The sequence below is a fragment of the Aythya marila genome (assembly GCF_965140915.1).
Source record: "Aythya marila genome assembly, chromosome: 8".
In the NCBI taxonomy this organism is placed as follows: domain Eukaryota; kingdom Metazoa; phylum Chordata; class Aves; order Anseriformes; family Anatidae; genus Aythya; species Aythya marila.
Genome location: NC_139049.1, coordinates 6,379,345 through 6,390,569, shown reverse-complemented (window position 1 = coordinate 6,390,569; position 11,225 = coordinate 6,379,345). Strand labels below are relative to the sequence as shown.

At 37.4% G+C, this 11,225-nt stretch overlaps 1 protein-coding gene across 1 annotated transcript; it reads left to right on the top strand.

The window, feature by feature from the left end:
• Positions 1–169: 169 nt before the first annotated feature.
• Positions 170–10,324, top strand: AKNAD1 (AKNA domain containing 1; the record flags this gene model as incomplete). Its single annotated transcript, XM_082766040.1, has 15 exons — positions 170–1,063; positions 1,618–1,738; positions 1,850–2,001; positions 2,109–2,168; positions 2,669–2,802; positions 3,145–3,280; positions 3,616–3,770; positions 4,260–4,353; positions 4,907–4,998; positions 6,367–6,452; positions 7,594–7,713; positions 7,800–7,910; positions 8,769–8,850; positions 9,728–9,809; positions 10,205–10,324. The coding sequence occupies 15 exons, from the start codon at positions 170–172 to the stop codon at positions 10,322–10,324; spliced, it is 2,439 nt and encodes an 812-aa protein (XP_082622166.1).
• Positions 10,325–11,225: the final 901 nt, after the last annotated feature.

Here is an 11,225-nt window from a genome sequence, read left to right as displayed (position 1 = left end):
CGCGGCCCCAACGGCCGGCGGGAGGCAGCGCCCTGCGAAGGGGGCGGGGCTTATGGGGAGCCACGCCCCCCTCCTGGGGTAAGGGGCGGGGCCATGAGGCGCGGGCGCGGGAAGGGCCGGGGGGCGCTGCAGGGCGGAGCACAGCGGAGAGGGGGGACACAGCGGGGAGATGGAGCCCGGCAGCGAGCAGCTGGGGCCGCCGGCACACAGCGCACTCGGCACCGAACCCAGCGCCCTTACTGACTGCAATGCCGGGGAGCAGGAGGAGCTGCCCTACGATGGAGACGAGGGGCTGAGCTCTAAGTACAGCAGCAATGCGGAGGGGCTGCGGGACTGCCCAGGGAACATGCCTCACATGCTAAGTGTATCCTGCTCTGAAGATGAAGCAGCCTGCAAGGAACAGCTGCCCAACGCAAAGATGTCCAACGGCCTCTGGCGTCATTTTCCTGAAGGAGAGTTACTGAACACATGGCAGCTAATCGAGTGTGAGACCATACCGGAGACGTCCTACACTGAAAGCATTGGTGAAACAACAACCAAACCTGAGACTCACGAACACAGCCAAGGCTCTTCAACACCTGAACAGTGGGCAACGACAGGGGAAGAGTATCATCGAGAAAAGCAGGAGGATGGATGCACCGCTGGGAAAAATCCAAGTGTGCTAAATGAAAAATTTGTTTCAAAGCGATCTGTTTCGTCTGCTGGTAGCTGTGGGTGCAGACACAACAGTTCACAGTTGAGGAGCGGATACGAAGACACACACCGCTCTCACAACACGAAGGAACAGAGAGAAGTGTTTAAGAAAACCGCTTCATCTCCCAGGCTCATACATGGTGACGTCCACCAGTGCCTTCCTGACTTCTCTGAAATTACTTCAGAACTAAAAGTGCCAAAAATAAATGAAAATATTAAATCAGTTCCTACAACTGAACCAACAAAATCCTTCCCTATTTTGCTCAGTCAATCAGAAACTATGGACAACATTCTAGAAAGGAACTGTTCCCGTTCCGTTGAAGTAGAAAATCAAGAAATGAGAATTCCAGAACTGTTGCAACAGCTCAAGGTAATTAAGATGCTTTAGAAGATTGTTAATACTTCTCAAGAGCGATGTTTACCATAAAAAAAGATATTCTGTGTCAAGTAAAATGTAACATGACTAATTCACAAAAGCATTCTGCAGCTATCAGCAAGTGTCTCCCTTCTGTCAATAGTCGCTTTCATGTAGTGTTGTGGGACTGAATTTCTACAGAGCTTAAACGCCCAGTTAATGATGCACTGAAGTATTATTTGTGATTGCAAGTCGTCCTATCTTTAGGAAATTATTAATTCGTTCTCTTACCTCTAAGAATATGAATATTCTCCCAGCTGTTGTCACCTTTATATTGTGCTACCCATTTACACAAGTTCTCTGAACACAGATTTCCCTGACATCGAGTTAAAATATTCCAGCATTTACACAGTGAGATATTATCTGTACTGAGAACACAGCAAATGATGTGGTGCAGTTATAATACGCATCTCATTAACAACTTGTCCTATGTATTTCTAAGTTTTTTAGTTAAATATTTGCAAGTGTTCTGGACCCTGTTTCTCTAACAGAAGTTCCCATTTTAACAGATACTGCCTCAGCCGGATTTTGCACCTCCAAGCTTTGTTGTTTACTCGGGAGGCGCTGGGACATCTTCTCAAGTCTTTACAGCACCTGCTCCTAACACTACACAGCACTTGCCTGATCCAAGTAAATGAAATGGCAGTAACTATGCAAATGACTCATTTAATGCAATTTGATAGTACTTTCAGGCAAAGTTTTTGGCAGAAATTCTAACTTATCTTCTCTTGTGTTATATAGGATTACCGCATGGGACAATGGTATCAGCATTTCCAGCAGCTGGTGCAGTACAAGTACACTGTCTGAGTCCTTCTAATTTACTGCCAGAACTAACACAAGGAGAAAAGATGTCTCAGATACTAAAAGAACAGACAGATCAACTGAAAATTAAAGTAATAAAGAGCTCTGTTTCCATATCTATTTTGCATTGATGTTCAGATTGTATACCCTTTCTGAATGCTCAGTTTTAAAATCCAAATTAAAGTATTTTCTCTTGAAGGTGGAAGATTTCACTAAACATATGACCCATGAGACATTCGTTCCACAAGACAATTACCTGGTAAATTAATATATTTTCAGTAATCAGAAATGTTCTTGAATTGTCTATAGACTTAAAATTTTCTGGCAAGATATTCAATATTTTCCTCAAATACACATTTAAAAATCTTTTTTTTTTTTTTTTAAATCAATCTCAGATTTAAATTGAGTTTCAGAAGCAAAAAATGAAATTGTTCATTACATGGCTGAATTAGATTATTAGATTTAAGGATTTACGATTCAAACCTATCAGTTAAAAGCGTTAAATTGCCATAGAAGCTATGAATTTTGACATGAAGAGTATCAGTTCTGAAGTCAGTTCAATATTTTACTTGCACATAATTGAACAGCACAGTGTCCTGGGTGGGCATATGAGATGCAGCCCTGTTCTAATTCAGAGCAGTAGCCCAATTCTTACCAACATCACCGCAAACAGCATCTGGCTTACATAGCGTAACTATGGTTACCATGACTTACTAATGAAAATGGAATTTACTACTGAATTATTTCTCACTGGTTAAGGCATTAAATCAATTGAGAAAATACCTGGATGCCTTGGAAAGGAGTTACTTAACTGCTAGAGAGGAGCACCGTGTTTTACAGCTGCAGAACTACAAGGACAAGTCTATCCACGTTGGAGAGTTTGATCCTGAAAGGTTAGAATATAAGTGCTGAGTATTGCATCCATATATTTTCCATATTTTGACTGTCTTCGAACTATTACTTCGTTTATCCATTAACATTCTCCAGAGGTGCAAACATCACCTTAACATTACATGGAGTAAGCTAGAAGTGATTTGGCCAAAATTCATGTCAGGCTTTACGTATTGCTGTTATAATTAGGCTAATGGATTAATTCGAGTACTTAAAAGAGACTCAGTGAACTCCATTAATCCCCCCCCCCCCCGAATATTGAATGCAATGCCAAATATGGTTATTATAAGATAAGAAATGGTAAGAAGTAAGTTTCACTAGCTGTGTATTGTGATTGGTTTTAGAAAGGTGGAAGGGGAAATATTTAGACTTGGCACACTGCTTGAAGACATCCAAGAGCAGACTGATGACTGCAAATACAGCTTGGCTCCTTCGCTTATTTCTGATGAATCTGCCCATTCATCAAATCGTCTTTGGGAGGTAATTCTGAGATTTATCATTTAAAAACTATATTATTCAGTTTTACTAAAGAAAATCTCCAAACGGTGTAGTTGTATGTTTTCCTCTAATATTTGTAAAGCATGACAGTTTTGGATAGCATGTCACTTCAAAGAAATTTTGTTCCCCATTAAATATCAGCTCCATTAATTTTGTTAATTCTAACAGAAAATTAAGAGAGCTTTCATAGGCACTATTTTAGAGACCAGTCTTCTCTGAATCCCAAGCTAGAGACATTCAGGAAATGCTGGCTGGTGGAAGTCATGTCCTTGTGATACACTGACCATATACTACCATCCTATGGTTACTTTGTACAGAGCTCAGTAGTTCCAAGCATTACTGATCCTCCAGAAGAAGCCACATTTCTTCACAAGAACAAGGGAGAAAATACAAGTCAGACAAGTGATGTAATCCCACAAACAAATCATCTGTTTTCTTTCGAAGCTGCAAAGTGCAATCTTTGTCCTCACATGTAAGTGTAAAGCAGACAGCTACTGAAGTTATTAAAGCTTTTTCTATAACTATTTGCTGAGTACAGAAAGTCGAGATGGCTACAATATCTGCAAGTAGGTAGAATATTCTCAAATGACACTTAAGAGAATTCTGAACACCCAAGAATTCCTTCCAGCCTGGCATTTCTACTTTGAGGCCTTTCCTGAAGCCAAACCACTACCAGTAGTTTCACTAGAAGTTATCTTATCTCTGCATAAAATTTATTGCAGCCACACTAATTCAGGATGTGAAACACTAGTCAAAATGCAATACTGCTACAGAAGAATTTGCATTAAATTTTTAATTAAAAAAATGAGGGATGCAGATATATTCATGTAATTAACCATTAAAACTTTGTGAAACAATTCTAGAGGCCATCTCTCCACCCTTTCAGGGAGTATTTCATAGGTGTTAATCATTTCAATGAGATTAGGAAAGTAAAAACATGTTTTTTGCTTAACCAATTCAGGTTACAAAAGAGAGCTGAATCAACTTCCAGAAGAGAAATGGAGCCTCTGGGAAAAGGTTATCTGCTAGCAAGCAAGCATTCTTCCAGTGTAATGGTAGGAGATCTGTTTGCATATTCATTTGAACTTAGATAACCATATTCAGCTTTAAAATTATTTATGGAATATTTTTCCCCTTTTTGCATGATGGCTCAGCTTTTGAGATACTAGTTTATCATAACACTGCTGAATTGGTTTCCAAACTTGTGAAATTTGTGATCAAGTTCATTTCTCTTAAGAAAGATTTAGCTGTGTTTACTGGCCTGCCTTGGTTATTTGTTCAGAAGGCAAAAATCTACAGGCAATTCCTTGCTTACAACATTTACTGTAATTTTGAGGCAATGAGAGATGTGAGTGAATATAGACTAATCCTTCTCAAAGCTACATAGGACTTCGCATACTCCCAACTTCATAGATTAAGAAGTGTTCTTATAGTGTCCAGCCTGCTTTACAGTTACAATTGTAATAGATGAAGTTGTAGAGCTGACGGCAACTAAAGCAATACAAAAATAATGTACACCCAATGCTACTGTTCACACTTATCCTGTTTGATGAGTACACAGTAATATGAACAATACTAGCAGTTTGTTTTGCTTTCTGGGTGCTACAGAGATTCCTTTCACCAGAAGAAAAAGGTCTTAGATTCCATACTCAGGGTACGTTAAGTCAAAAGTGTAATGCTGATGAAGAAAATATGAAAGGGTAAGTGTATTGTGTGTTTCGGCTAGTCATAGACACTGTTTTCTACAGCTAAATGAACTGACACACGCATGTGCACCAGTCTTGTCTCTACACTGGATTCTGCCCAGAACACTGCACGTTCAGTATGTATAAAATACAAGGATGACCTGTTTTCAGGAGTATTCCTGGTTAATCACATAAGGAACGTGATACAGCAGACCACTGGAGAAAGGGCAAAACTCCCATCAATTTCATTAAAGATTGGAATGATTTCATATTTAAAAAGCCCATCTCACTGGACCACTGCAAGGCCTGTGGTACTTAAATACCACAAACAAATTTTAATAGTGCATGAAAAGAAGAGGCTTTGTGTCAAGCCCCCCACCCCTTCAGTAATAAATGACAGAACTCTGAATAAGTAACTACGAACTATTCAGCAACTACAAATATTGGAAATTATCATTGTCATAAAACAAATCTGGTAGGCCTGGAGCATATCGATAATTCTGCATATAGTTCAGGTGTAAGGTGTAAAGGCCAATCTGTAGAGTTTCGTTTACAGAAATCTCCATGTGATAAAATACTTCTACATGCCTTAATTGGGAGATTGAAGTTTTGGCAAATTAAATCTCTATCCAAAGTCACATCTTATGATAACATGCAGTGTAGAATACAACAATTCTCTAAGTTTGCTGGGAGAAGAATGCAAGCATAAGAGAAAAATGCTCTCAGACTATTTTACTGAATAGATAATACTTATCTAGTAAAACTCACCTAACTTCATTTTTTCCCCTCTCTGTCACTTAAGAAAAAATAACTCAATCTTCTGATCCTTGTTTTCCTGAGTGGCTGGAAACACTTCCAAATAAATTTGAGGATACTTCATGCCCTGTTGAGAATACATACATCAAACATGGCAAACAAGGATCTTTGATCTTGTTCTGTCAGAACGTACATCCCAAATATTCCTCTAATTCTGTAAAGGCTGTAAAAATTAAAACCTTAACTTGGCTCAAAGTTACTAAAAAAAACTATATAATCTTTACCATTCATAATGTTGTTATAGCGTGTTTAAACACTTATATGTAAATGTATACTGTTGTATGCTACATTGCTATTCAAAGCTAGAGCTGTTACTTCACTTTTAGGCATGTTTAACTGCTCTGATAAGGCAAGGTCTTTCTGACAGACTATATTCTTGGACAAGAAGCCATTATTTTGTGGTTGGTTAATTTTTCATTTAAGCTTCTACTTCCCACTTTTTCAGAACAGTGAAAGTAAATCTGCTATCTTCTTAGTTAAGATCTGGTTAGACGTTATTTTATGTCCATAAGACTCATACAGGTATTAAGCTAAAATTAAGATATCATTCTGTTTCCATGCTCAAAGAAATAAAAACATCCAGGAAAGGAAAACTGGAGTACGTTCAATCTTCACTCAGAGAAAACCAACTGATTTATCAGACACAAATCTGAGTAAGTAGCGATGCGATACAAAGGTCAGAACCCTGTGCTTATACCTCCTATTCAATCTCGCTTAGAAATGCATTCCTGTCACATCTAAGCAGCATGAAAATTGTTTTGGAGTTTCAACAGATGGTACTGCTTAGCACAGCACAAGGCAATAAGAACACAAAGTTGACTTTTGGGGAGACCACATCAAATCCACTCTTGGTCGGTGACAGACCAAGAGACAACAGACAAGTCTGGGTACAACCAAACATTGAAACAAATTTGGTAATTAAAACATTGCACATTAAGATTTCCACTTTCATTTTTGGAATTCAACTTCCTTATTCTGCATGAAAATCAAGAACGGTTTCTTAAATCTTTCTTCCATTCAGGATAGAGACAGACTGGAAGTGTTCTGCTTCCTCTGTCCAGCTCCTAATAGTTTCACCAAATGCAAACCAGAGCCTACACAAGCTACTGTGAATGAACTAATTAAATCAGCTGTCCTCTACGACTCCAGTTCTTAGAGGTTCACTAGGAATCTGTAAGCATTTCTTTCTCTTAGGGCATCTTAAATTTATCTTCCTAATGTAGAATACTCTGAGGCTGTCTGACAAACTAAAAGAGCAGCATGAGCTGTAGTAGATTCAGCTTGAAATCTCAGCACGTGGGCTATTCATGCTTTGGGCCTACCTTTTTTCTTTGACTTCTCCGTGATGTCCTTTCACTTTAATAGAATACACTGGGGCCATTATTCTTAATGCTGATTTGTGCAATACCTAAAGCAGTGCCATACTATATCCTCCCAACTTCATTGTTATGTTCCTCTTGGGCTGCATTGCTTTCACAATGCTTGTTTTCAGTGATTTTGACCTCCAGAACAAAAAACTAAGGACAGTTAGAGGGTGTGTTTAGTTTTATAAAAACACTTCTGGGACTGGAAATAACATCTGCATTTGAGGCTTAGAGTTAAAGCTGAAAGCCAGTCTTTACAGCTCAATCCCCACCTGTAAAATGGAGGAAAAATAACTTATTCTAACTGCAGTATTGCTAGTGGCTGTGAAGGGCTCAGAAATTACAGTGCTGAAAGCCCAGTAATTGCTTAGGTACACAGGCCAAAACTTTCAGTATTTCAGATCTTTAATATCTGTTTTGGGGATTTTAGGCAGTGATTCAGAAGACATCTCAGCCTGTGACTCTTACAGTTCACAAAGCGAGGAATTTATGGAACATGAGACTGAAAGTTACAGAACACTCAATACAAGATTACATCAAGAGAAAAAAGGTAAAACAATTGCAAAAAATACCAAAATCTACACAAAATATTCTTGTTTATAGTATTCTACTTTTTAAACATGTCTTTGTTTTCAGGATTTGAATTCAGATGCCCTAGAGAAAGCAGTTATCAACTCAAACACAGGAGTTACAAACAGTCTGTTCAGTCTTGTGCCCTGTGTAGGAATAAAAATTCTGGTTCAACCTGTAAGTATGGTTTGTTACAGAAATATTTTAAATCGTGGGCTAGATCTTAAAGAGCAAAAAGTCATGTTGCTCACGTACCAAGAAAAATTTAGCTTAGCATAAGAAACAGCACTATGGCTAACCAGTAAATGGGTATAGACCCTGCAAAGTGAAATTAGCAAATCCAACCTTTACACACCTGCCTGAGTTTAATCCTTACTCACAACAGCTTTCGCCTTCTCCAGTTTCGAAGAATCCTGTATTTCACTTCAGCCAGGAGCATCTCCAGTGCTGCATGGAAGAACACTACCATTGGGCATTACCATGCCAACCTTTTCAGTACTAGCTGTTACTGAATGTAGCATAAGCAAGTATTGAAAGGAAATGCCAGTTCTACACTGAAATTGTGTGTCAAACAGCAGAGTTAGGGAATTCCTGTTTTTTTAAAAAAACATTGAACATCGAGCTTTTAAATCAATTATCTTGGACTCTACTCTCTGTACTGTAGAAAGAAATTGCAGCCAGAAAAATTAAAGTATTAATTAATAAGTTAGCTACTTCTTTGTATTAAGACTGTAAAATAAAATCAAAGTGGTATTTATATAATTATTAGGATTATGATAGTCTGATGATTCACCACTTTCCCCGTGCAGTCTTTCACTGTATGAAATCAAATACAAATCTATAGATCGTTTGTTGAAGAACTAAATTCAACAGGGAACCCAAAAGGAAAAATTTAGCCTCATTTACAAAAAAATCATAACGTATTCAAATTTTAATTCAGCAGTGACATTGAGTTGAATTTAGCTAAATGGAGAAAGGTGTTAAATATATAGAAAATACATTTATCAGTTTTAAACACAGCCTCAATATCTGAAGCTTATGCACAGAAGAGAATCTCCACTCAGAAGACTCAAACAAATAAACAGCCCCGTGAACTTGTAAACAGACTTTCTGAAAGGTAAGCTGTAGTAATAAGTGTGTGGCACAACAGAAAATACCATTAATAAAGGTCCAGCATGAAAAATATTCAGCACTATCATAAGCAGGGGCAGTGCTTTGTCTTTTTCAGAGCACACTATCTTTTAATTTAATTAGTGAGTAAAATTTTAATATATTTACCATAAGCACAAATGTAAGTAACTCTTGGAGTAGTTCTTCAATGTTTCTAGTTTAACAAATCAACATCTGACCTCTGTAGCTGACATATTTATTCCGAAAAACAAGACAGAATTAGGACTCTTGTAGCAAAAGTAATTGCATATTAAGTATTACAGACTTGTTTTAGGGATCTGTGAATGGAAACATACTCTTAATAAAGTACGTTGTGTGTGGTTTTTTTTTTTCTAAGAATTTGTTAACATTAAATTACACTCAGAGTCTGAGGAATCAAATGGATTCTTAACTATAGGTAACACAGATGAGGTAACCTGAGGCAAGTTTTGCAACCAGTGTTTGACAGCATTACTGAGTAGCAGTAATTGCCTGGAAGTACGGTAGCTGCGCTTGAGTATCAGTGGCAGCCTACTCAAGAAGGTTACAGCACTGAGACAATGATGCTAGAGAGATTTTCTAACTCTTCATTGGGGAATGTTTTCTGTCTTACTGCAGTACAGCTGCAAATTATGACTGGTTGTATTTTTACAGGTAAATGAAAGATTCTATTCACTGTAAAGTTAACTTGCAAGTGTGTTATCAAGGTGTATTTATCTAATTCACAGTTTAAAATAATTTTGCATGTTTTATTATATACTTTATATCTAGACAGATTTTTTAGGTTGATGAATCCTCCTTTTCAAATATATATGATAAAGCTGTCCTTTCACATCAATATTTAGGAATGTCAATGTCAAGAAGTCTGCCCGAAACAAACCTGCAATCAACATCAGAAACAGAAATACCAATGATTTCAACGCAAATGTAAGACTTGAGAGTAAAAATTAAAAGCCATATCATTATCTTAAAAAAAAAACGTATGTCCACACCATCATGGAACTGTTTAACAATACCCTTTCTCAGCACACCAGTTATTACCATTTAAGCTTGTCTAATCCATTTGAGGATAATAATGGAACAGGAGAGAGTTTAAAAAACCTGTTCCGTAGCTGAAACTTTCCATACTAAGTTAAAATTATGATTTATTACACTCAAATCTTGGAGTAGTCTACCACATTTTTTGTTTTAAACTTGTCAACATATTTTTAGAGTACACCTGTGGAAAATGCTACACAGAGCCTTAACTGGACATCACTTCCTATTTCATACCTATGGAAACAATCGTACTCAAGATGGCTTTATTTTATTATCCCTAACAGATTTTAAATTCTACCCTGGATCATGCCATACAGACAGCAAACAGTTTGAAGAAAGCTACAGAACGAATGGTACAAGCAATTTCAGAAGATCTAGCTAAAGTTGCAAGAAATCAGCTTTAATTATCCAGTTTCAAATGCTGTGTTTTGCTGGTTAATACTGAAATATCAGTGTGTCTGCAAATATAAAATAATAAATACAATGACTGGATAGTCAGCTCGCTTCAGTTCTATGACCATCAATACTGAACTAAATGAGAGCATACTGGTACTCTGCATCTTTACACTCAGTGTCTGAACTAGAAAACAAACCACTAATTTTAATAGAAGTCTTTGGTACATTTGCTAATACCTATTCTTGCTTACAGCTGCCTTCTCTTAGAATTCACTTAAGGGAGCATTACAAAAATTGATTTAAACAAGCAAGGTTAGCTTTTTGGCTTCTGTTTTCCTTCTACCCCAAACAGCAGAATAAATATCTCATTCATTACATATATTTTCTCTTCAGACTTTATAGCAGCTGCTTAAGCATGTGAGCAAATGCAAACAGCCTCTGCATCTGTAAGCATCATACTAGCATACCAAATCGCTGTTAACATATGTAATTATTTGGGTTTTAGAGTGTGTCACATTGAGAGTGCTTTAATTTTAAGATACTTCTCATGTCTCAATAACCGAGTAATACCATTGGTTGTCTTGTGTATCCGTAACAATTAAACGGTTCTCTCACTGTGATGGCCTTACCTTGTCCAATATATCTGTTGTTGAGATTTCAGCTGATGATGTAGGCTGCAGGATTTTAAAAGTTATGTAGAAATACAGTCAATCAAGAAAATTGATCTATTCTTTTTCTTCTGGAAGAAGAGCGTGATGGATTCCAAAGCCACAAATTTTTAGTCTCATATTTATCAGCTATGAAGCGTTGAGCTATTGATAGCATTTCAACACAAAAAAACAAACACTTGAAGAAAGTTTAAATGCCGACTGTGGGAAAATAGTCCAACACTTCAAGTTGATATTTCTC